This window comes from Coregonus clupeaformis, chromosome 16, assembly GCF_020615455.1.
Source record: "Coregonus clupeaformis isolate EN_2021a chromosome 16, ASM2061545v1, whole genome shotgun sequence".
Classification (NCBI taxonomy): domain Eukaryota; kingdom Metazoa; phylum Chordata; class Actinopteri; order Salmoniformes; family Salmonidae; genus Coregonus; species Coregonus clupeaformis.
In genome coordinates, this window is record NC_059207.1 from 59,027,398 (window position 1) to 59,054,415 (window position 27,018).

Genomic DNA, 27,018 nt, shown 5'->3' on the forward strand with positions numbered 1-27,018 from the left:
CCCGGACTTGAACCCGATTGAACATCTCTGGAGAGACCTGAAAATAGCCTGTGCAGTGACGCTCCCCATCCATCCTGACAGATCTGCAGAGAAGAATGGGAGAAACTCCCCAAATACAGGTGTGCCAAGCTTGTAGTGTCATACCCAAGAAGACTCAAGGCTGTAATCGCTGACAAAGGCGCTTCAACAAAGTACTGATTAAAGGGTCTGAATACTTACTGTCATAACTGTCCTGTTCTGGTTGCAAATGGGCAGATCAGGTTTACAATGGATAAACTTCTAAAAGACCCCTCTCACCCGCAGAGGGGTAGAGGGATTGGTGTGTTTTCTTTTTTTACACCTCACACCCTGTCGTAAATTTTATGCAGGAGAAGAGTCTCTCCCGACCCTCCAGTATTGGCCAAAGGAATGCTTTGTCTCCAGATATTTTTTCCAGCCCAAAACACTAACGTCCAAAAAGTGAATACCGGAAAAATATTCCTAACAGAAGAACGTGGGGAATGGTCAGTGGGGATCTAAAGAGTGATCATGTAATATGGGTTGTTATTTTGTGATGTCATTAAAACTACTATCAAGAAAATACTGTAACTTGAAAAGTATACACACTATATGTCAAGTTTTCATATTTTATGTTGTATATGAAATATGAAGAATGATGCAAGTATTTTTGTTAAGATAGGAATGTGATTTTAGTTTTCTAACAAGATGCTTTGCACAAGTAATTAGCCACGCCCCGAGGGAGCTCAGAGAGCGTGTCCGCATGACGGAACGGCCCTTTTAACCAGAGTGTATAAAAGGATGAGTTAAGAATGAACATATTAGACCAGAAGGCCTCAAGCTGCAGCTTAGGTCTCCATTGGTTACGACACTGAAAATCAAAACGAGGTGAAGACGACAAAGTCGCCTCTCTAACAATCAATGTTACGGCTGAGTAGCTGTTCTAAGTACTGTATCTAAGAAAGTGAATTTAAGTAGGACCATTCTGTTACTCTTCAAACCATCGTCTACTACACTGCTCTCATCACCCCACTGAGGATCATCGACACAGCTGATTAGCTGTCTTCAGAGGACCACTCTTCCAGAACAAGTGAAAGGGAACACCACCCTGTTGGTTTTTGCCCAGACTACATGACCAGTCATTGAAGCCATGGACAACTAAGAAGAAGGACATTGTGACCTCTTGTGGACAATCAGAGCCCTACACTCAAAGTTTGGAGGAGAAAGCCAACTTAACCCCTTTCCGAGAAGGCTTAGGTCCAACAGAGATAAACGACGAAGGAATATATTCAAACACGTAAATACATTCATGATTTCTTACTCCAAACGGACGGCAGTTCGGGTGCAAAGTATTATAATTACTATGAGTGTAGTTTCCAAATGTATAAGTGTTGTGTCTCTCTTTCTTTCTTTCTCTCTACTCCTCCCTCTTTTGGTAAACAAGCAGTCATGTTGTTGTTAGTCCGCTAAGGATCTGTTTCCATCGTATTAAGTTTATACTCAATAACCTATACCGTGTGTGTGTGTATCCTGTGTTGTCATTTAGTTAGTTAGTAAATACATAATTAAATCAATTTGTGTGGTACGAAATGATCAGTAAAGCTGGCGTTGCAAGGAGTATGCAACGTTCAGAATGACATGATTAATAAGTGGCTGTTATTGACGTAATAGATATCTATATATCTTCTAGAGTTTAATTCGGGAGCTGGTAAGTCTTTAAACAACTTATTTCGTGGTGCCCCAAATCCTAATGAGTTAATTGTTATATGATTCATTTAATCGGGTAACAATTAAACATAGTTAGTTAATTAGAGAAATAACAGTCATCAGATTAATGTTAAGTCACGTCACAACATTCATTTTTCCCCTCATCAATCTACACACAATACCCCATAATGACAAAGCGAAAACAGGTTTTTAAAACGTTTTTCAAATGTATTAAAAATTAAATAACAAAATCTGGAAAAAGTCAAGGGGTCTGAATATTTTCAGAATGCACCGTAGCTAGCATTCTTTGATAACTGGTTAGCTGGTGTTATGTACTTCCAAAGCTTTGGTTTACTTTAATATAGCTATAAGCTAGGTGATGATAGCAACTGGGTGACTCATTCAGTGCTAACGCAACGTTACCAGGCTGGTAGGGATAACGTTAGCAGGTTAGTAGGGATAACGTTAGCAGGTTAGTAGGGATTACGTTAGCAGGTTAGTAGGGCTAACACTAACAGGCTAGTTGGCTAGCAACCTTGCAAGTTGATTTGTAACAATAAATTCAGCATTTTCTTGTAAGTTGGCTGAAAATTAAATTGAAACCAGTAGTCATGAGTGCAAATGATTTGGTTTAATTTAAAGTTATACATTTGAAGTTATTTATATTGGAGTTTACATTATAGGGAATGGGCTGGCTTGCCAGGTCCTCCATATTACATCACACCCCGGAAAAACATTTTCCAACATGACTTTGGCATTCTGATCAGTTTTATGCAATAACTTGAAAAATAGAAAAGTGAGGTATAACTTTTCATTGGGACTTTTGATGCGTATACTAATGGAAATCTATATGTTACATTTACGCTACTTACCCTTTAAAAGTCATTCAATACTAAGACTACCTGGGGCTTCATTATGTGAAGATTCTGGATGGCGGCAATTAACAGGATTTTAAGTAATGTGGTTCTGCAGGAGAATGGTGACGTTCCAGCTTCTCTGATCTCACAGATTGGCCTCAGACCAGGATAAGACTAACACAGCTATGTAGTCATGGAGCGGAGAGCTGAGGATAGCCAAAGTGTCATGAATAAAATATTACACCTAAACAGGAGTGGTGGGGGTCTCTAATAGATTCAAATTTATAAGGCATAAAAATAGAATACAAGTTAAAAACCTATAATCCTTTAAATTCTGCTTGGCATGTATCGTTCTAAGAAACAAGAGAGGTGATGGCTAATGTGAAAACCTGGCAGTATTATTATTGGTACTTATAGATTCATAATTCAGAAGGCTAGATTATGCATTGAACTCCAGGCTCCTAATTAAGGGCCAGAAAATGACCTATATTAAGCTATGTTCCATGGTTTTAAAGAGACAGATGAAAATCAGTAGAAGAAACCACAATCCTTAAGGACTAGAGTTGAACACCTCTGGTCTAAATGACTGGCCTGCAGCCAGCCTCAGCAGCCAAACAGTTTGAACAGCTCAACTGATTCCAAGAGGAACAATTGCACTGTGGTCAATGCAGAAATGCTACAGGTTCAAACTAGTGCTGCCATCAAATTCCTCAGACACAGTTTTATATTGGGCCCACTCACCTGTAAAGCAGGTTGCGTTGAAGGAATGTAGAGACAACTGGGAGAGGATGACTGGCAGTTATGAGGAGGCTGTGAAATAGAGCACATTGATGTCAAGTCAGGTGCTGGAATTCATCAGATTCTATTTCTGATGGCACTAACCTCGTCCCCAGGTTCGAATTGCTGGCGCCTAGAGCCTGGTAACACTGTGCTACAAAGAAGGACTTGAAAGGGGTGTGGTTAAAATTGAGTCTGGAGAGGGAGTGAGCCTGCTACAGATGGCGAAAATGGGCAATCAAAATAAATGTTCTATCACATATTATTTTTGGGAAGCCCAATTGATTCTGAGTTCGGGCATATAGTTTATATGTGAGAACTATTTCTAAGATGCATACTTTCCCATAACTAACTTCCTTGTTTAAATCAGTTGCCCTGCTCGTGCTTTGAAGTCCACAATGTATGGGGGGGTTCTACGGGTTGCACTGGATGGTGATGGACTGAGATCAGCCAATTAAAACCGGTAGGTTGGGCGAGACTATGATGGCACTAATATCACCTCCATTTATCACCTCCACACTGGAACCCTGTTAGCTGTTGCACTGTTCCAAATGGATTCCAGCCCCAACTGATTCTATGGCAATAATAACTGAACACAATTTGTCTTACATCAAATAGTGCAACTTTAGTTCTGTAGCCACCTGTCGGAAGACGACACTGATCATCAATTGCATGAATTCAATAAAAAAAAAGGTTTAGCCTCAACAATGCATTTTATCTTCTTTAGGTCAAGTTCCACTCTGAACCCTATGATAAAAACACTAAAGACTAAATGGCTCTCCTCCAGCAACAGTTACAGCTACCTCAGGGGCACACAAAATAAATGCCGGCTCATCTTTATTTACAATTCCACTTAAGATGATGTTTCCTCTGCTAATACAGCAGCTTTTATTACTTCTGGCACCCCTTGCCTACACGCACTACTCAATTAGGGGACACCTTGAGGTCATTATGGAATAATTACTCATTTGTTATTGATGACAAATGTGCTTTTGGCATGGGAACCACTGTCTATTAGTGCAGTGCAAGTGCAGTAGAGCCGTGCCAGCAATTCCCATGCCGACATCCCATGTAGTGGATCCTCTTTGCTTCCTGTCTCCAACTTTTAAAATGCCCATTTAGCACTCCCATTCTGATCATCAATTTAAAGCAGAGGTCATCTGATGTGTAATTACTGGAAGACTTTAAGGGGTTGATGTCATCTCCTGCATCCCAAATGGCACCCTATTCCCTATATAGTGCACTACTTTTGACCAGGGTCCATAGGACTCTGGTCAAAAGTTGTGCACTATGTAGGGAATAAGATGCCATTTGGGACACCACCTTTCTCTTTTCGAAACACATGACCATCTGGGGCTTGATGGCAACAGTCATAAAGGACTAGACCACAAGTCGACAGACTTCTACAACTTTGTTTGCTAATGTGTTTTAATGCATAAGTGAGGGGATGGGGGCATGTATTTCACTAATGGACTAAATTAAGAATGACAGACCAGCAAAGACATTACATTTATGGTATTTTTTTCTGGCAGAAACCTAGTTATTACATTTGCTGTCCACATGCAATCTTCATCTGTCCTTTTATATCTGTAAAAAATAAAATATGATTAAATTCATACTCGATCTTGGGAGTTTAGATTTAATTGTAGCAGGGTACACAGCAACAAAGAAAACTGGTAGGGAGATTGACAAATCATTATACTTCAGACAGATAAACTTTTTAACAGTACAAAAATAAAGATTCTATATTTTTACCACAAAAGCAATTGTGACAAATTACTGAGTCAAACAGTAAAGAAAGCATTGAAATAAACTAGAGAGAATATATATTGCCTCTATTCATGTTTATGGCATATTCAACTTTATACTTAAGGTATCTAAATTACACTGTATACTACAGAAAGATGAACTTGTTAGTCCAGTGATATGGCTCTTTGGGTAACTGCAGTTAAACTAATTTGCCATTGAAAAGGCAGTAAACATCTAAAAACAGGAACGTGCTTTACAATAGCCCAAATGGTATCAACTGCCCCAAAAATAAAAATAATTATTGACTTTTAAATACAAGGTTATCTGTGCATATGAGAAAATTTTCAAAACAATCGTAGGTTATAGTATGCCTTGTCATTAGAAAAAGTTGTAGGGAGTAATCATGTAACGAATCATAGCATACATTCTTGCTCACACAAAAACAATAATGTTAGCGAGAAACAAAGTGTACTGGTTGGGATATTGTGTAAGCTAGGGGGAACAAAAAAATAAATAAAATCACACTTACATTTGCCATACAAAAACAAATATTTTTAACAGGTAGAATGAAAGCGGCTTAGCAGTCTTGAGCACCGAAGACATACTGGGTTTATATTTGCACTTGGGTGAGAGATGCCACATCAAATTTCAAAACAACATATTTACCATATTAGCAGTGAATACATACAATTGGGAGAGCATCCATGTGAACATTACACAAACAATCCTTATTTCAACATAAATAACAAGATTAAATCAAACTCATAATATCCTTGCTTTCTAACAGATCATTTTGATAAGCATTTATTACACTTAGGTTTAAAACTAGGATGTCTAATGTAGGAATAATAACTCATTTATCAGCATATTTGTTCAAAACCTAAATGAGATATTACACATTCCTGAACAGAAAACAATGACACAGAAGAATAACAGGATGAAATAAGAAATTACAGATACCATACCAGGAATTTAGTACAAAAGAAAAACTTTTTTCCAACAATAACACATTACATATCATCTCAACATTAAAAATGTTCTATGTAAAAACACAAATCAATAAGCAAACACATGCTTGTTCACAAAAACAAAACTGTCATTATACTCAATCCTCAAGACTGCTAAACCAATACCATTTTATTGCAAAAAAACTAGACAAAATAGATTATACTACATCTTGTTCAAAGACACAGCGATACTTTTAAATAAAATAAAAAATAAACGTATATACGAGAGTGTATCCCAAAATTGCCCGGTTAAATATCAGTTTTTAGGTTAAGTTATTCTACAGCGAGTGCATTACAAAAAGGAAAGGTACGCCGCAAAGTGTTGAAAATATACTTTAGAAACCTCAATAGTACTGTTAATAGTTCTCTTTTCGTCTCAATGATTCCAAAATCATAATTAGATGGTGTCCACTCTAATGCTCCTGGAAGATATTACAAAAAGGAAAATGTTATGTAGTTTACCATGTATGCAACAGCACATCCCAATACACACATGCATGTAAACTTTTCAAGACTTAGCAGTAATAGTTTTAACATACGCTGAGTGTACAAAACATTAAGAACATCTACGATCCCTTATTGATGTCACTTGTTAAATCCACTTCAATCAGTGTGGATGAAGGAGAGGAGTCAGGTTAAAGAAGGATTTTTAAGCCTTGAGACAATGAGACATGGATTGTGTATGTGTGTCATTCAGAGGGTGAATGGGCAAGACAAAAGATTTAAGTGCCTTTGAAAGGGGTATGGTAGTAGGTGCCAGGCATACCAGTTTGTGTCAAGAACTGCAACGTTGCTGGGTTTTTCATGCTTAACAGTTTCCCGTGTGTATCAATAACGGTCCACCACCCAAAAGACATCCAGCCAAATTGATACATCTGTGGGAAGCATTGGAGTCAACATGGGCCAGCTTCTCTGTGGAACGCTTTCGACACCTTGTTGGTCGTAAATCTACGGTTTCTTATTTTATCTTTACTGCCCAACGAATTGAGGCTGTTCTGAGGGCAAAAGGGAGGAGGGGGTGCAACTCAATATTAGGAAGGTGTTCTTAATGTTTTGTACACTCAGTGTATATAAAAAGAGAGGGCTGTTTAGCGGCAGAGCTATTCATAGGCCAGCACTTCTAAGAGGCAGAGAGAGCTGTCTTGAGGCAGAAACAGAGCTGTTTGGAGGCAGAGACAGAGCTGTTTTGAGGCAGCTGTTTAGAGGCAGAAACAGAGCTGATTAGAGACATAAGTTTAGAGGCAGAGTGGTTTTGAGGCAGAGTTGTTTAGAGCCAGAGACAGAGCTGTTTAGAGACAGAGCTTGTTTAAAGACATAGAGAGCTGTATAGAGGCAGAAATAGAGAGAGCTGTTTAGAGCCATTGTGAGTATAAGTTTAGCAGTGTTGTACATTACCTGAAGACCTGGGCCCTGGGTTGCCTGTGCACCCGGCCAGAGGTACGCTCCCTGCTGCCTGTAATATTCTGCCATAGCTGCACTGTATTCTGGGAGTGAGCTCTGCTGCTGAGATGTCTGACCTTTTGGGACACAAGCGTATACACATTGTGAGAAAACAGAATCCAATATCGCTATCACAATCGAAATTGCACTCTTGACTATGTCTAAAGACAACTGACAAAATGAATGAGACTACTCTGTTTCTTATAACAATCCTCCCATGCGTTGCTGTAGTCATGGACAATACTCTGAGCTTGGGTCTTTTGGTCTGCAAACACAGAATGGGCCATTACACAACGGTGGACATGGAGAATTATAATCATTGCGTTATCTGCAATGTCTACTACTGGGAATATACTGCGCCAAATGCTGAACCTCAAGCTTTGCTGCAGTTGCACTAAACGTATGGCAAAACTCAGAATATTGCAATTGTTCGAAAAGTCATGTGGGTATGACAGGGTTTTTACTGCCTCAGAACACTTGCCTAGCTTTTTATAATACTGCTCCCATGCTTTAGAGTAGTCCATCTGGCCTGCCTGGGATCCATTGTGACCTGTACCCAAATAAAAGAACATTGCATTAAATATACAACAAAAACTTTTAAATTTTCCTAACTAAAAGCCTTTCTGGCAATTTCCTGACAAATTGTATGTGTTATTTGTAGCACATTTCTGTTTCCCCAACATCATTGGTTCGATTCCAGGCTGTATCACAACCGGCCGTGATTGGGAGTCCCATAGGGCGGCGCACAATTGACCCATCGTCGTCCGGGTTTGGCCGGTGAGGCCGTCATTGTAAATAAGAATTTGTTCTTAACTGACTTGCCTAGTTAAATATAGGTAAAATATATATATATAAAAAAAGCCATGGTAGACTCCCCTTTCAATTGGCTTAGAAGCAAAATAGATGAGTGGATGAAAGCTAATGTGTACCTTCTACACCTGGTTCATTGTAGGGCTGCATGAATAATCCAATTTAGATTGAAATTGTGATATTGACATGTGCAATATCCATATCGCAAGATATTATTAAATGCCACTAAGCCGCGTGCAACATCTGTTTTTATAGTTTACTCGTTGTTAATAATAATAATAATAATAATAATAATAATAATAATATGCCATTTAGCAGACGCTTTTATCCACAGCGACTTACAGTCATGCGTGCATACATTTTTGTGTATGGGTGGTCCCGGGGATCGAACCCACTACCTTGGCGTTACAAGCGCCATGCTCTACCAGCTGAGCTACAGAGGACCACTTGTTACTTAGGATGTTTTTAGATGATCGAGCAGTCTCTCTCTCGGTCCTCCTGCACCCACTTCCAACACACACCAAGCCCCTCCGCCCCCCGGTCACTCAAGCAGGTAGTGCAGAACCTGACTGTTCAAAATTAGATTCACAATGTCTGCATGATGTCCTTATATTAATGCATGCGGTACAGCAAACAGATTTTTCCAATGTTGGTGAAAACAATGCATCTACATGTTTTCTACTATTAGTTTGTGTATCTTATATCCCTTTCCTACCCAGAAAAAATCCTGCCAAACTTTACCATACCGTCTTCTTTATACTGCCTTATCTTTATATCTGAAAGGTGAAGTCTGGAACAATCCTCAAACAGACCTAGACATGATTATGGTGCTAATATGTTTAAATGTTCCGTCATATGGCTCTGTGTAAATCGAGCTGTAAAAACATTTCCAGGCTTTGGGACGATGCTCACTTGTCAACCAATCACAAAGCTTCACAGTAATGCTTTGGCATTTATTCTCTCCATTTGTTTATCGCTTGATAATTTCACCAGTCATTTCCCCCAGTAGCATATTTAAACAATAATGGATTTCTTTGTGATGGTGTACATTCAATGGATTTATTAAAATGGACGCCCACCCACATCTGCACACGGTGATGTATAAAAGGCATATGCCTGCAAGAAAGTGGTAAAAATGGGACTGTTCGAAAGGGGGTCATATAAACATTGCCCAATTTTTTTTACAGGTAAGATATCGTCAATTCTGTCTGAAATAGGTATTACTCTCTGCAAAGAGCTTGTTAGTTTAGTTAGTATTTTCTTAGCAAGCTGTATCTAGTCGCTAATGCTAATTACACTGAGCTAAAGCAATACGGCTAGCTCACAAACGTTAGCTAGCAAATACAGACTGGTACCAGTGGTGGTGTAGATCCGAATGTTTGAGCAACGGCATGTTCTGAATGAAACAACTAAAATGTGAATAAAACAACCTAAAGGAAATGTGTGTGCTTTCTTGTCTTGAAGTACTGTTGTGAAATAAGCTGTCATGGGGTTTAAAAAGCTCTGTAGTAGTAGTAATGTTGGTAGGCTAATGACTGCAGTAAAGTACAGGTAAGTAAAAATCGGAAGTCTTAATAGAAATAGCAATATTTGGTGAAAATATTGAAATTAGATTGTTTTGTCGAAATCGTGCAGTCCTAGTTCATTCCCACCTAAATAAGTTTAAGTCCAATGACTGGATGGTGTTTATCACTAGCCACACCAACTGGGTCAGAAACGGCTAAACATGAACCCATCTCTCCTGTCCTAATCACGCCTTACTATGCTCCGGAGTCAGGTTTCCCCTAGGTACAGATCTAGGATCAGCTTCCCCAAATATAACCATTAGTAGGGGCAATGCAAATCTGATCCAAGATCAGCATCTAGGGTTAATTTCAACACTACTACTTCACCGATTACTGAGCACCCCGAGATTATGAAAGGACACCGTTATCCTGGACACATCACTCTGACAAGCTGCTTGTATGCATTTATGAGCCTTAACTTACATTTGAGAGATATTTGTAAGACACTGAAATGAGCAAAATGTTGCAAAGTCCATCTTCATATGTCTATTTCATATACAGTGCATTCGAAAAGTATTCAGACCCCTTGACTTTTTACACATTTTGTTATGTTTCAGCCTTATTCTAAAATGGATGAAATACATTTTTCCCCTCATCAATCTAAACACAATACCCCATAATGGCAAAGCAAAAACAGGTTTTTAGACATAATTAAAAATATAAAAACGGAAATTTCACATTTACATAAGTATTCAGACCCTTTACTCAGTACTTTGTTGAAGCACCTTTGGCAGCGAATACAGCCTAGATTATTCTTGGGTATGACGCTACAAGCTTGGCACACCTGTATTTGGGGAGTTTCTCCCATTCTTCTCCGCAGATCCTCTCAAGCTCTGTCAGGTTGGATGGGGAGCGTCGCTGCATAGCTATTTTCAGGATTCTCCAGAGATGTTCAATCAGGTTCAAGTCCGGGCTCTGGCTGGGCCACTCAAGGACATTCAGAGACTTGTCCCGAAGCTACTCCTGCGTTGTCTTGGCTGTGTGCTTAGGGTTGTTGCCCTATTGAAAGGTGAACCTTCGCCCCAGTCTGAGGTTCTGAGCGCTCTGGAGAAGGTTTTCATCAAGGGTCTCTCAATACTTTGCTCTGTTCATCTTTCCCTTGACTAGTCTCCCAGTCCCTGCCGCTGAAAAACATCCCCACAACATGATGCTGCCACCACCATGCTTCACCGTAGGGATGGTGCCAGGTTTCCTCCAGACGTGACGCTTGGCATTCAGGCGAAAGAGTTCCATCTTGGTTTCATCAGACCAGAGAATCTTGTTTCTCATGGTCTGAGTCCTTTAGGTGCCTTTTGGCAAACTCCAAGCGGGCTGTCATGTGCCTTTTACTGAGGAGTGGCTTCCGTCTGGCCACTCTACCATAAAGTCTTGATTGGTGGAGTGCTACAGAGATGACTGTCCTTCTGGAAGGTTCTTCCATCTCCACAGAGGAACTCTGGAGCTCTGTCAGAGTGACAATCAGGTTCTTGGTCACCTCCCTGACCAAGGCCCTTCTTCCATGATTGCTTAGTTTGGCCGAGTGGCCAGCTCTAGGAAGAGTCTTGGTGGTTCCAAACTTCTTCCATTTAAGAATGGAGGCCACTGTGTTCTTGGGGACCTTCGATGCTGCAGACATTCTTTGGTACCCTTCCCCAGATCTGTGCCTCGACATAATCCTGTCTCGGAGCTCTACGGACAATTCCTTCGACCTCATGGCTCGGTTTTTGCTCTGACATGCACTGTCAACTGTGGGACTTTATATAGACAAGTGTGTGCCTTTCCAAATCATGTCCAATCAAGTTGTAGAAACATCTCAAGGATGATCAATGGAAACAGGATGCACCTGAGCTCAATTTCGAGTCTCATAGCAAAGGGTCTGAATACTTATGTAAATAAGTTTATTTTAATTTTATTATTATTAATTTACAAAAATGTCTAAAAACCAGTATTGTGTGTAGATTGATGAGAAAATGTTTTATTTAATCAATTTTAGAATAAGGCTGTAACAAAATGTGGAAAAAGGGAAGGGGTCTGAATACTTTCCGAATGCACTGTAAACACAGTGTAAAATTGTTTCAAAACAATGTTTAAGCTGAGGAAATATCAATATTAAGATATTGCTGCAGAGTTTTAGCCAAGTACAACCAGCTTGATCGTTGTGTTGACCATTCTGTTTCAGTTGTGAACACAGAGATCAGGCTGGTTCCACCAGGCTAGCAGAGTTTATGTTAATTGCAAAATACAAGACTGCAAATGACAAGGTTGCCAAATGTTTACGAGCTGTGCTTAAGACAAGCTGTAGCGCTAAGGTGACTTACTGTGGTCTTGCTGGCCTTGAGGCTGCCATGTTTGATAGGCAGTCCCCCATCCCCCTGTCATTAAAGTCTGGGCTCCACTGCCACAACTGATCAAGACAGAGAGCAGACAGAACTACAGCAACACAAAGAAAATGCATATAGTAGACAAAAAACAACAGGGTCGAACAGAAAGTGTGACTTACTTTTGATGAGTTGCAGGGCTTTGAGTGTAAGGGCTAAACCCAAAACTACCATTGCTCACTATTCCTGAGCCCTGAAAAAAACAGACATTCAACAGTGTTAACTAGAGCAAATAACGACAGGTTGAATTAATTTCAATCATGGTGGTATTTATTTAGTCGACTAACTGTTAATAATGAAAAATTGTAAAAATTGCAAGCAATTTGCCTAGGTAGCCTTGCCTAGCTACCCAAACGCGTTGCTCCGGCCAAACGCTACGCCACGCCCACGGACGTTAGTTTCTTCTCCGCAATGAGTCTGGATCTAAGTACTTCCAGAATGATTGGTCCCAGAAACCGATGGGTTGGGCCAGAGCAAGAACACAAAGCGGAATGGAATTGAAGGATGGGACTAATAACAACTAAAAACAAACAATAACAAGATAACTAATAATATAGGCACGCTGTGTCCATAATAAGTGTATGGGTTGTAGGTTGGGAGCTTTTGTGAAGGAGCACAGTTAGAAAGATATGGCATATAGAAGCAAACCGGATGGACATAGAAGAAGTTCAGGAGAAAGAACAAACAAAATGTAATTATTGTAAAATTGACTGTGTCCATAAAATGTAGATAGTGGGTATGGGCTGGAAGTAGAGGCCTAGGCATTGTTGTTCACTAGTTTACTCCAAGTGGGGAAAGGGTGGCGGGGTTGGAAAGTAATATATATATATATAAATAAATAAAAACATATGGGGGATTGGAAGTGATGCAGACAATTAGATTGATGGAAGTTACAATCTATCTGCAATATTAAGCTGATCCACCCCCCAAAAAAGATAAAATAATAATAACAATAAAAAAAGAACACAAAGCGGCGTTGTGAAAATTCGCCATTGGCTTTGATAATCTGAATGGTTAGAAATGATCCAATCGCTGATGACTTTGTTTTGTATAACACCCCTCATTTTGACGTCTCCACAAACGACTTCAAAGATGGCCGTCTCAGACTGAAGTATGTAGCGAATATAGAGCAGTGGAAGAATTCAGTTTAAGTCGTCATGCAATAGGTAGTCCTGTTGACTCATCAAGAATTAGTCTTCGGACTTAAAGGCACTTGACTTGGGGGAACTTTTTCAAACACAACTACTTACTCCGATCTTGTCGTCGATGAGCTGGCATGCTACCTCCATCTGTTGCGGGGTGCCTCTGATGGAGAAGACGCGAACATTGGGGTCGGTGTTGGGAGGGGGGTTCCTCTGCAGCTCCACGTGGGCTCCAGACTGCTGGTTGATGCTCTTGATGGTATCTCCGCCTGGACAAACACCACACAACATCACACCACATGAGACCACTGACGGCGGGGAATAACACATCCTTTGTCATCATTTGACAGCGCCCTTGCTGTTTTGGATGCAATAGTGTTGGGCCGATATATGATAATGTCGGGAATTGGCAATATTTGACCTCAACAATATATGGCTAAGATATCGTGATGTGCAAGATTATTCTCCATTTGAAATCCAAATCGTGCAGTTTAACTAAATTAATTAACAAGTCATTATTTTTTCACCATAACATTATTTTTAATGAGCAACTATAATATCACAAATAAGTACAAAAATAGCACAGTCTGGAATGATTTAGTCATTAGCGGCGCAAAACGATATCGGATAACCCTTTACATCTTTTGATGCTAAATTGATCAACACCTGCATTTATACACACTACATATAAAAAGGTGCATTTCTAATATTATAACTCAATGGCCGAGAGCTCTGGAGTTTGTAAGAAGGTGTATTTGAAGTATAAGGGAATGTTGTACGCTTATTAACTAAAAAAGAAAGCAAAAAAAGTATGCACCTCTCCACGTCTCAATTTTCCTTTACATCCGTGACAATGTGCGACAAAAATAGATGGCAGTTCCCACCGACCCGACATAAAGGGGGTCTGATGAGTGCCACCAGTCTATGTGCTGTCTGCAGCTCGACTTCTGTTTGTGGGGAGCAATTACATTTCAGGCCAAACAGAACCATTAAATATTAAACCGTATCCCCTTTTTTTTGGGGTTTCGCAGTCTGTGGCTCTTTTGAAGCGAGCAGGGCAGGCATTCAGAAATCAGTTCCCCCCTGTGCCAAGTCCTCTCAAAGACCCCGGACGGCCACCCGTTCCTTCCACCTCGACTCAAAAGAGCAGGCTGGCTTCTCGAGTAGGGACCGCTGATGTCCGAACATCAATTACATGTTTGTTCACTTTTGGGTGACACGTTGTCGACCCTGCTTGAACCCGGGCTGAAAAAGCCGGAGAAAAGAGTCCTCCTCCTGCTGCCAATAGACTACCCCGGGGCCATTAACCCATTGTCAACCAAATGAAACTTCTGCATTAATGAAGCCATTATGAGGTCTCCAGTCAGAAAGAGAGAGGAATAAAGACACTGACTATTCAGTGCCAAGGAGTGGGCCATGGTTAGTGGAGATAATAAGGCCCTCTCAATGATGCTGCCGGTTCAGGTTGCCAGAGACAGAGAGGGGGGATTTGGACTTAACATTCATTTATATTGGGGAGACGCAGGACCACTAAGTACCATCTCGTATATGTGAATAAGAGTTTGGAGGAGTCTACCCCACAGAATTTTGTCGTCCGACCTGTACGTTTGCGTGTGCCACGGGTGTTGTTAACTGCACCTGTTGTTCCGACGCGTAGCTTTAATGTACCTTTAATCTGTGCAGTGAAATTTCACATGTCCATATAGGTTGGAAATGAATTTATGAATGGTTTAGAGCCAGAGTTGTACGAATGCATTTTGAAAGTCAATCAAGTTGTTGGATAAACTAGCATTTCTGAAGAATTGAGTAAACAGTGTAGGTAGGTCCTTATCATGTACAGTTGAAGTCGGAAGTTTACATACACCTTAGCCAAATACATTTAAACTCAGTTTTTCACAATTCCTGACATTTAATCCTAGTAAAAATTCCCTGTCTTAGGTCAGTTAGGATCACCACTTTATTTTAAGAATGTGAAATGTCAGAATAATAGTAGAGAGAATGATATATTTTAGCTTTTATTTCTTTCATCACATTCCCAGTGGGTCAGAAGTTTACATACACTTAATTAGTACTTGGTAGCATTGCTTTTAAATTGTTTAACTTGGGTCAAACGTTTCGGGTGGCCTTCCACAAGGCTCCCACAATAAGTTGGGTGAATTTTGGCCCATTCCTCCTGACAGAGCTGGTGTAACTGAGTCAGGTTTGAAGGCCTCCTTGCTCGCACACGCTTTTTCAGTTCTGCCCACACATTTTTTATAGGATTGAGGTCAGGGGTTTGTGATGGCCACTCCAATATCTTGACTTTGTTGCCCTTAAGCCATTTTGCCACAACTTTGGAAGTATGCTTGGGGTCATTGTCCATTTGGAAGAGCCATTTGCGACCAAGATTTAACTTCCTGACTGATGTCTTGAGATGTTGCTTCAATATATCCACATAATTTTCCTTCCTCATGATGCCATCTATTTTGTGAAGTGCACCAGTCCCTCCCGCAGCAAAGCACCCCCACAGCATGATGCTGCCATCCCCGTGCTTCACGGTTGGGATGGTGTTCTTCTGCTTGCAAGCATCCCCCCTTTTCCTCCAAACATAACGATGGTCATTATGGCCAAACAGTTCTATTTTTGTTTCATCAGACCAGAGGACATTTCTCCAAAAAGTACGATCTTTGTCCCCATGTGCAGTTGCAAACCGTAGTCTGGCTTTTTTATGGCGGTTTTGGAGCAGTGGCTTCTTCCTTGCTGAACGGCCTTTCAGGTTATGTTGATATAGGACTCGTTTTATTGTGGATATAGATGTTTTTGTACCTGTTTCTTCCAGCATCGTCACAAGGTCCGTTGCTGTTGTTCTGGGATTGATTTGCACCTTTCGCACCAAAGTACGTTATTCTTTTGGAGACAGAACGCGTCTCCTTCCTGAGCGGTATGACGGCTGCGTGGTCCCATGGTGTTCATACTTGCGTACTATTGTTTGTTCAGATGAACGTGGTACCTTCAGGCGTTTGGAAATTGCTCCCAAGGATGAACCAGACTTGTGGAAGTAGATGTCCTAACAGACTTGCCAAAATTATAATTTGTTAACAAAAAAACTTGTGGAGTGGTTGAACAACGAGTTTTAATGACTCCAACCTAAGTGTATGTAAACTTACGACTTCAACTGTATGTCTCCTATCAATATTGTTGTGCAAAACACTTGCATCCATTTCCTAACATTTGAGATACCTGCTGCTAGCATTCAGTGGTACATGTAGCGGAGGGCAGAACACTGTTATGAATTAACAATTGCCACCTTGTAGGTACTTCCTAAGTCAATGATAAGAAAATATTAGTTATATATATACAGTACCAGTCGAAAAATTGGACACACCTACTCATTCAAGGGTTTTTCTTTATATTTACATTGTAGAATTATAGTAAAGACATCAAAACTATGAAATAACACATATGGAATCATGTAGTAAGCAAAAAAGTGTTAAACAAATCAAAATATACTTTATATTTAAGATTCTTCAAATAGCCACCCTTTGCCTTGATGACAGCTTTGCACACTTGGCATTCTCTCAACCAGCTTCATGAGGTAGTCACCTGGAATGCATTTCAATTAACAGATGTGCTTACTCAAAAGTTAAGTTGTGGAATTTCTTTCCTTCTTAATGCGTTTGAGCCAATCAGTTGTGTTGTGACAAGGTAGGGGGGTATACAGAAGATAAGTCCATATTACGGCAAGAACAGCTCAAATAAGCAAAGAGAAACGACATCATTACTTTAAGACATGAAGGTCAGTCAATATGGAACATTTCAAGAACTTTTAAAGTTTCTTCAAGTGCAGTTGCAAAAACCATCAAGCGCTATGATGAAACTGGCTCTCATGAGGACTGCACACAGGAATGGAAGACCCAGAGTTACCTCTGCTGCAGAGGATAAGTTCAAGCCTCAGAAATTGCAGCCCAAATAAATGCTTCACAGAGTTCAAGTAACAGACACGTCAACATCAACTGTTCAGAGGAGACCGTGTGAATCAGGCCTTCATGGTCGAATGTCTGCAAAGAAACCACTACTAAAGGACACCATTAAGAAGAAGAGACCTGCTTGGGCCAAGAAACACGAGCAATGGACAGTAGACCGGTGGAAATTTGTCCTTTGGTCTGGAGTCCAAATTGGAGATTTTTGGTTCTAACCACAGTGTCTTTGTGAGACGCGGTGTGGGTGAACGGATGATCTCCGCATGTGTAGTTCCCACTGTAAAGCATCGAGGAGGTGGTGTTATGGTGTGGGGGTGCTTTGCTGGTGACACTGTCTGTGATTTATTTAGAATTTAAGGCACACTTAACGAGCATGGCTACCACAGCATTCTGCAGCGATACGCCATCGCATCTGGTTTGGGCTTAGTGAGACTATCATTTGTTTTTCAACAGGACAATGACCCAACACACCTCCAGGCTGTGTAAGGGCTATTTTACCAAGAAGGAGAGTGATGGAGTGCTGCATCAGATGACCTGTCCTCCACAATCCCGACCTCAACCCAATTGAGATGGTTTGGGATGAGTTGGACCGCAGAGTGAAGGAAAAGCAGCCAACAAGTGCTCAGCATATGTGGGAAGTCCTTCAAGACTGTTGGAAAAGCATTCCAGGTGAAGCTGGTTGAGAGAATGCCAAGAGTCTGCAAAGCCGTCATCAAGGCAAAGGGTGGCTATTTGAAGAATGTCAACTATAAAATATTTTTCGATTTGTTTAACACTTTTTTGCTTACTACATGATTCCATATGTGTTATTTCATAGTTTTGTGGGCTTCACTATTATTCTACAATGTAGAAAATAGTAAAAATAAAGAAAAACCCTTGAATGAGTAGATGTGTCCAAACTTTTTGGCTAAGGTGTATGTAAACTTCTGACTTCAACTGTGTGTATATATATATATATATATATATATATATATATATATATATATATATATATTTCTCTGACTAACAATCTATGCATCATTTTGAGGAATTACGTACAGTATTGTTCCATCGCCATGGCCATATATTACACCATGGGGCTAGGAAGGAACATGGCTAGTTGCTTTGGTTGTCCCCTTCTTCTCACTAGGGTTGGGGTGGAATTCAGGGGTTTGTGGGGGATGTAGGTCTGACAGAGGGGTGAGTAGAGGCACTGGCTGCATGTGGCATCGTAAAGACATTAATCACTGTGGCGAAAAGGGTGTCGTGACAGGGCCCAGACCGGCTGCCTTCCATCCATATTGGCCGTTTCTTATGGTAATGCCAGGATGGGGCCCTCTGCAACCAGGTTTATTTGTCCCATTCACCTCTGCACAGAAGGCACTTGACATTTCTATTGCTCAGTTCTTTATTATAGGTGAAGCCCCCCCCCTTCAACCGACCCACCCTAAACACAAATACCCCCGCCGCGGCTTGCACACTCGCGGCTCGACAAATCGCTAAAATGGTCAATGACTTTTAAATAGCAGGCAATAGAGTGAGCATGAATAGCAAATAAGCTAATTCGACACCGTCATTCCCTCATTCGAGTCCATTGCCTGGAAAACGGCTCTCATTAGAAGGACAGAGGCAATCTTCCAGATGATTGAGGGCTGTTATTATGAGACTCAAACAATTAATGTCACATTACTTTACATGCATTATTCCCCTCATTAAGCACTTTACGTAGGCACAGAATGGCACTTTTAAAAGCCATATATATACACGAGTGCAGGGGGAGAGGGTGAGAGACAAAGGGAGAGAGAGACTCCAAGGCCACCCAGGTGCTTCTGGCACATTCGAGAAACTTAGTGACTTTCATTATAAGAAATCCGATGAAAAACAAATATGCACATTGCGAAAGGGATTATTAACATAACTAGAAAAGTATATTTCCTGAAGAGAATGTGGTGTGCATGCTAGCTTGTGAAGGATTGATTGATTGTTAGGATAGCCTGAACATATGAAAGTTGGTTTGGTGTCTCTAGCTTGAACGGGTCAAGAGTTACTGTTGGTGGGTTATTTAATGAAAATGTATTATACTGAACAAAAATATAAACGCAACATGTAAAGTGTTGGTCCCATGTTTCATGAGCTGAAATAAAAAATCCCAGAAATGTTCCATAAGAACAAAACGCTTATCTAAAATGTTGTGCACACATTTGTTCACATCCCTGTTAGTGAGTATTTCTCCTTTGCCAAGATAATCCATCCACCTGACAGGTGTGTCATATCAAGAAGCTGATTAAACAGCATGATCATTACACAGGTGCACCTTGTGCTGGGGACAATAAAATGCCCCTCTAAAATGTGCAGTTTTGTCACACAACACAATGCCACAGATGTCTCAAGTTTTGAGGGAGCGTGCAATTGGTGAGGGAGCCTGGCTCCCCAGTGGGCCAATAACTTCCCAGGCCCACCCATGGCTGCACCCCTGCCCAGTCATGTGAAATCCATATATAGGGCCTAATGAATTTATTTAAATTTACTGACTTCCTTATATGAACTGTAACTCAGTAAAATCGTTGATATTCTTGCATGTTGCGTTTATATTAAGTATAGTTATAGTTGATAAAAGTTTTTAAGAACTTTAAGTTAGGATTTGGTGTCTCTAGCTTGAACGGTTCAAGAGTTACTGTTGGTGGGTTAATTTATGCAAATGTGTTTCAGACTCCTTGACTTTTTCCACATTTTGTTATGTTACACCCTTATTCTAAAATGGACAACATACCGTATTGGTCCGAATATAAGACGACCCTGATTATAAGACGACCCCCCGTTTTTCAACACAAACATTTAGAAAAACAGATTTGCAGACTAGATTTGCCGAACAAAGAACTTCATTTTATTTTAAAATAACAATATTAAAAACACAGTGAATTAAACACAAAGGCAAACTATGTACAGTATGATTCAAAATTAATATCAAGCAATAATAAAGCAACATTTTTAAATAACAGAGAAAATACAGGCCACACATTTAACTAAACTTAACAAAAATTCGCCAAACTTCTCCTCCGATGTCTCTCTATCCCTCACACACGTCCTCTGCCCCGCTGTGTTCGCTCTCGCTGTCATCGCTCCCCCAGCTGCTCCGCTTCCACCGGCTCCTCCCAAAGCACGTCGTCCTCGCTGCCGTCCAATGCATTTGAGATGCAACATTTTTTAAAGCCATCGATGATGCTCTGTGAGGGAATAGCATCCCATGCATGCAGGATCCATTCACACAGTAGACGGACTGACGGCTTCTGTATTTTCCCGGGTCGGTGTGAGTGCGTGGTTGCCAGACAGGAGCCACTCTGTGTATTTTTTTCGCAGGTTATCCTTGAAAGGCTTGTTCACAACTACGTCCAACACCTGTAGCTGGCTTGTCATTCCCCCTGGTATGATCACAAGATCCCCTGTTCATTGCTCGCACCTGACTTTTCACGGGCTCAGTCAGATGTCCGCGAACGCATCCAGAACGAGCATGTTCCTCCTCTTCCTCAGTCCCCCGTAGCGTGCGCCCCACACAACCTTTAGCCAGTCCACTACAAGCCCCGACTCCATCCAGCCCTTCTCCTGGGCGCCACAATAATGCCAGCTGGCATTGGGTCCTTTGGCACAGTCTTACGCTTAAGAATGACATACGGGGAGTTTGCTGCCACCAGCGAGACATGTCAACATGACAGTGACGCGGCTCTTCTCGTGTCCCGTTGATTTCACCAACACAGACTTTTCTCCCTTTCTATTGACAGTCACCGATGTTGGCATGTCGAAATAAACGGGTGTCTGATCAGCATTGCCGATCTGATCCAGCGGGTAGGAGTGCTTCTTCCTCAGGTTGATAACAAAGCGCTGAAACGAAAGCAGCTTCTCTCCGAAGTCTGACGGCAGGCGTTGGGCCAAACTCGTTCTCCGTCTAAGTGACAGTCCATTACGCCGCATCATCCTACGACACCAGCCGAGGCTGGCTTTAAATCCAGTGATGTTGAGCTCTCTGGCGATTTCCAGGGCCTTAACCTGGATGACAGCTCTGGTAATGGGCATTCCCTCACTTCTTTTTTCCCTGACATATTCAAAAACCCTCCGGTCAACCTCAATGAAACGACCACTTTGAGGACCACGGAAGGATTTTCGCTGACTGTTAGCATCTTTTAGACGTTGTTTTTCTGCTCGCCATCTTCTTACATTACACTCAGTGACCCCGAATGTCTTGGCAGCTTGGCAGTTGTTAGATGACTCTGCCTTATTGACAACCATTATTTTGAAATTGGCATCATAGCTCCTCCGCTGTTGTTTATTGACCTGGCCCACTTTTGAGCCACTTGTCTCTAAATGGTCAGCCTGTCTTTCCATCTTTAAACACCGGTAACGGGCTGGTTGTTAAGGACGCCTCTTCCCTCCGTCCGGAACGAATTTTTGGCGCCATCTGTGCCCGCGAATGTGTATTGACATTTAAAGGGAGCGCCGAAGAAGAGAAACTGCGCTCTGAATACTAGACCCCGAATATAAGACGACCCGACTTTTTTGGACCTATTTCGAGGGGAAAAAAGGCCGTCTTATATTCGGACCAATACGGTAATTTTTTCGCCTTATCTATCTACACACAATACCCCATAATGACAAAGCAAAAACAGTTTTTTATTAATTTTTGCAAATTTATTAAAAATAAAAAACAGAAATACCTTATTTACATAAGTATTCAGACCCTTTGCTATGACACTCGAAATTGAGCTCAGGTGCATCCTGTTTCCATTGATCATCCTTGAGATGTTTCTACAACTTGATTGGAGTCCACCTGTGGTAAATTCAATTAATTGGACATGATTGGAAAGGCACACACCTGTCTATGTAAGGTCCCACAGTTGACAGTGCATGTTAGACCAAAAACCAAGCCATAAGGTCGAAGGAATTGTCCGTAGCGCTCCGAGGCACAGATCTGGGGAAGGGTACCAAAAAATGCAGCATTGAATGTCCCCAAGAACACAGTGGCTTCCATCATTCTTAAATGGAAGAAGTTTGGAACCACCAAGATTCTTCCTAGAGCTGGCCGCCCAGCCAAACTGAGCAATCGGGGGAGAAGGGCCTTGGTCAGGGAGGTGAACAAGAACCCGATTGCCACTCTGACAGAGCTCCAGAGTTCCTCTGTGGAGATGAAGAACCTTCCAGAAAGACAGCCATCTCTGCAGCACTACACGAATTAGGCGTTTATGGTAGAGTGGCCAGATGGGAGCCACTCCTCAGTAAAAGGCACATGACAGCCCGCTTGGAGTTTGCCAAAAGGCACCTAAAAGACTCTCAGACCATGAGAAACAAGATTCTCTGGTCTGATGAAACCAAGATTGAACTCTTTGGCCTGAAGGCTAAGCGTCACATTGAGAGGAAACCTGGCACCATGCCTACGGTGAAGCATGGTGGTGGCAGCATCATGCTGTGGGGATGTTTTTCAGCGGCAGGGACTGGGAGACTAGTCAGGATCGAGGGAAAGATTAATGGAGCAAAGTAAAGTGAGATCCTTGATGAAAACCTGTTCCAGAGCGCTCAGAAGGTTCACTTCTCAACAGGACAATGACCCTAAGCACACAGCCAAGACAACGCAGGAGTGGCTTCGGGACAAGTCTCTGAATGTCCTTGAGTGGCCCAGCCAGAGCCCGGACTTGAACCCAATTGAACATCTCTGAAGAGACCTGACAATCGCTGTGCAGCGACACTCCCCATCCAACCTGACAGAGCTTGAGAGGATCTGCAGAGAAGAATGGGAGAAACTCCCCAAATACAGGTGTGCCAAGCTTGTAGCGTCATACCCAAGAACACTTGAGGCTGTAATCTCTGCTAAAGGTGCTTCAACAAAGTACTGAGTAAAGGGTCTGACTACTTATTTAAATTTCCGTTATAAAAATCAGTTTTTGCTTTGTCATTATGGGGTATTGTGTGTAGATTGATGAGGGGAAAAAACAATTTCATCCATTTTAGAATAAGGCTGTAACGTAACAAAATGTGGAAAAAGTCAAGGGGTCTGAATACTTTCAGAATGTACTGTACACTTGTGTTTGTAGCTCTGAGGTTCTACGCTGCTTTGCGCGTAGAACTGAGTCGCCTTACCTTTGCCGATCACCAGACCACACTTGTCTGCAGGTATCGTGTAGGTGACCTCCTGCAGCCCCCCTGGTGAGCCCATGCCCCAGTGGCCTCGTCCCCTTCCTCTTGGTCCTCCAGAGCTCCCAAAGTCATCACGCTCCTGCTCCAATTAAACATAAGATAATGACGTTATTATCCCCATGGGGAAATTTTGTTTGTGGCATACATTAAAACAAATCATCAAGCATAGACAAATGGACAAATCAAGACAATTACAGACAATAAATACAATGAGAATAGAGTGCAGTGATACATAATGATACAACATTAAATTAAAACATTTAAATACAGCAAAGAGTAGACACTCACCAGCTAGTACAGATAGTATACTCTGTGTGCTTAACCCAAGCATGGAGCGGCATTTATTGACAATGTCCTACTGATATGACATTACAAAGCAAATATTCAAATAAATGTGATACAATATCTTATAAACCCTGATATCGTCTGCGCCTACAAAGTCAACCAAAGGAATGACATACACTACCAGTCGAAAGTTTGGACACACCTACTCATTCAAGGGTTTTTCTTTATTTTTACATTGTAGAATAATAGACATCAAAACTATGAAATAACACATATGGAATCATGTAGTAACCAAAAAAGTGTTAAACAAATCAAAATATATTATATATTTGAGATTCTTCAAAGTAGCCACCCTTTGCCTTGATGACAGCTTTGCACACTCTTGGCATTCTCTCAACCAGCTTCATGAGGGATGCTTTTCCAAGTCTTGAAGGAGTTCCCACATATGCTGACCACTTGCTGGCTGCTTTTCCTTCACTGTGCTGTCTAACTCATCCCAAACCATCTCAATTGGGTTGATTTCGTGTGATTGTGGAGTCCAGGTCATCTGATACATCACTCCATCACTCTCCTTGGTCAAATAGCCCTTACACAGCCTGGAGGTGTGTTTTGGGTCATTGTCCTGCTGAAAAAAAAATGATAGTCCCACTAAGCGCAAACCAGATGGGATGGCGTATCGCTGCAGAATGCTGTGGTAGCCATGCTGGTTAAGTGTGCCTTGAATTCTAAATAAATCCCAGACAGTGTCACCAGCAAAGGACCCCCACACCATCACACCTCCTCCTTCATTACCACTACTAAAGGATACTGAAGAGACTTGCTTGGGCCAAGAAACACGAGCAATGGACATTAGACCAGTGGAAATTTGTCCTTTGGTCTGGAGTCCAAATTTGAGATTTTTGGTTCCAACCGCCGTGTCTTTGTGAGACGCGGTGTGGGTGAACGGATGATCGCCGCATGAGTATTTCCCACCGTAAAGCATGGAGCAGGTGTTATGGTGTGTGGGCAATCAATCAATCAGATTCCAAAATCTACACCATGGCCAAGACCAAAGAGCTCTCCAAGGATGTCAGGGACAAGATTGTAGACCTACAAAAGGCTGGAATAGGCTACAAGACCATCGCCAAGCAGCTTGGTGAGAAGGTGACAACAGTTGGTGCAATTATTCGTAAATGGAAGAAACACAAAAGAACTGTCAATCTCCCTCGGCCTGGGGCTCCATGCAAGATCTCACCTCGTAGAGTTGCAATGATCGTGAGAACGGTGAGGTTCTCAGTGAGTCTTTGTCAGTGGGCAAACGTACAAAATCAGCAGGGGATCAAATACTTTTTCCCCCTCAATGTACATATTACCTCAATTACCTCGACTAGACGGTGCCCCCACACATTGACTCTGTACCGGTACCCCCCTGTATATATCCTCCCTACTGTTATTTTATTTTACTGCTGCTCTTTAGTTATTTGCTTTTATTTTTTACTTATCTATTTTTTACTTAACACTTAAACAAATGTTTTTTGATGAAACTGCATTGTTGGTTAAGGGCTTGTAAGTAAGCATTTCACTGTAATGTCTACACCTGTTGTATTCGGCACATGTGACAAATAACATTTGATTTGATTTGGTTTAACACTTTTTTGGTTACTACATGATTCCATATCTGTTATTTCACAGTTTTGATGTCTTCACTATTATTCTACAATGTAGAAAATAGTAAAAATAAAGAAAAACCATAGAATGAGTAGGTGTGTCCAAACTTTTGACTGGTACTGTATCTGTAAACTGTCTTTTACTAGGAGTTGCAGTTTTTATTTGCAGATCTAAGCAATACACGCCGGGAGACTCCAGCGCCATAGGCCGAGTCCCAAATGGCATCCTATTCCCTACATAGTGCACTATGTGGGAAATAGGGTGCCATTGGGACGCAACCATTGGTCAAGAGGCAGCTTGGTGGGAAATAAATTGACTGGGAAATAAGTATCACAAGTGGTACGTGTGCTTGCTTGGCACATGAGGTTTGTGTTCTGTACCGAGTGTGTGTGTTTGCTAGCTGTGATGCGTTTGTGTGTGCACGCTACTTGTGTGGAATGTGTGTGTTCTGTGCAGTGTGTGTGTGTTCCTTGCTCTGAGTGTTTACTTGGGAGGTATTCGTTATTTCTGTCTCTGTGTGTGTGTTTGTGTACCTGGGCTGTTTGGATGAGCTCGTTGATGAGATGGACAGCGTGCTGACATCTGTCTGGTTGTCCCATCACTTGGGCGATGCGCTCTGGGCTGATGCCATCATCTGGTGGTGGGAGGAGGGAGCAGGGTCAGGGAAGGCAAGTCAACACTAAGCTAACAGTGGTGACTGACAGCAGATACAGCCATACACCAACACACAGAAGCACATATGTGACCCATTCCAGGAAACTAGGCTTATGTCGCGGGTCACTACTTCACAGGAGAGCCGTTTTAAATGCGCTTTTTGGCAGAAATGCCTTCTCGAACATGTGAACTTTCATGTTCCTTAATAACAAACTTGTATTCCATCTGGAAATACAAATACAATTGTTAAATTACGAGCTTAGTTGGTTTAGCCAAAGAAAAAGACAGCAACCTTCCCGCTAGCCATGATTGGCTTAGATAATGAGTAGGCTGGACATGCTGAGAGATGAGTTTGGATTGGTCTGCCATATAGCACGCTTCTGTCTATTTGAGCTGGTCAGTATGTTTAGGTAATCCTGTCTAACATGTTTTTTTGTTTTTTATGTATCGTGTATTAAAACTGCATAAGTGTTGCTCTCCACTTTCTGGAGGACCAAGTTTTGAAATCAGTAGAAATCGAGTATGATAGCTAAAGAGATGGAGAAAACACGTCTCCGGATTACATCTTCAAACTAAGGGCAACCATGGCATCCGACAGGAGACGCGTCCATCCATGAATGATGTATACGGGTAAGATAGTCTAGCTAGCTACATTTTCAGATATTATACGTTTCTAATTTTGACAGAAAGAGCCATTTGCTTGGCTAGCTACAGCCTAATGTTAGCTAGCTAACATTGAACCTGGTTGGTTAGCTACCTGCAGATTCATGCAAGGTAGTAACGTCATGAGTTGTGATTATGATTCATTGTTTACCTAGCTAGTTAGCTAACGTTAGCTGGCTGGCTCGCTAGCTAACGTTACGTGTATGACCTTATTATTCGTATCTCAGAGCCATTTGCAGTCAC

At 41.5% G+C, this 27,018-nt stretch overlaps 1 protein-coding gene across 4 annotated transcripts in view; it reads right to left on the reverse strand.

Moving 5' to 3' along the window:
- Window positions 1-2,320: 2,320 nt before the first annotated feature.
- The window catches only part of LOC121584581 (far upstream element-binding protein 3), a 70,483-nt gene continuing 45,785 nt past the window's right edge, over window positions 2,321-27,018 (reverse strand). The window contains exons 11-19 of one of the 4 annotated variants that reach the window (XM_045225821.1): window positions 25,992-26,092; window positions 23,470-23,605; window positions 13,517-13,677; window positions 12,389-12,459; window positions 12,207-12,292; window positions 8,016-8,084; window positions 7,490-7,611; window positions 3,303-3,371; window positions 2,321-2,767 (exon numbers count right to left, since the gene is read on the reverse strand). In XM_045225821.1, the coding sequence (XP_045081756.1) occupies window positions 2,753-2,767; window positions 3,303-3,371; window positions 7,490-7,611; window positions 8,016-8,084; window positions 12,207-12,292; window positions 12,389-12,459; window positions 13,517-13,677; window positions 23,470-23,605; window positions 25,992-26,092 (830 nt within the window). In that variant the 3' untranslated portion in view covers window positions 2,321-2,752. Of the gene's footprint in view, window positions 2,768-3,302; window positions 3,372-4,838; window positions 6,517-7,489; window positions 7,612-8,015; window positions 8,085-12,206; window positions 12,293-12,388; window positions 12,460-13,516; window positions 13,678-23,469; window positions 23,606-25,991; window positions 26,093-27,018 lie in introns of those variants that run through there. The other 3 variants (XM_041900543.2, XM_045225822.1, XM_041900544.2) reach the window with 3 other exon arrangements.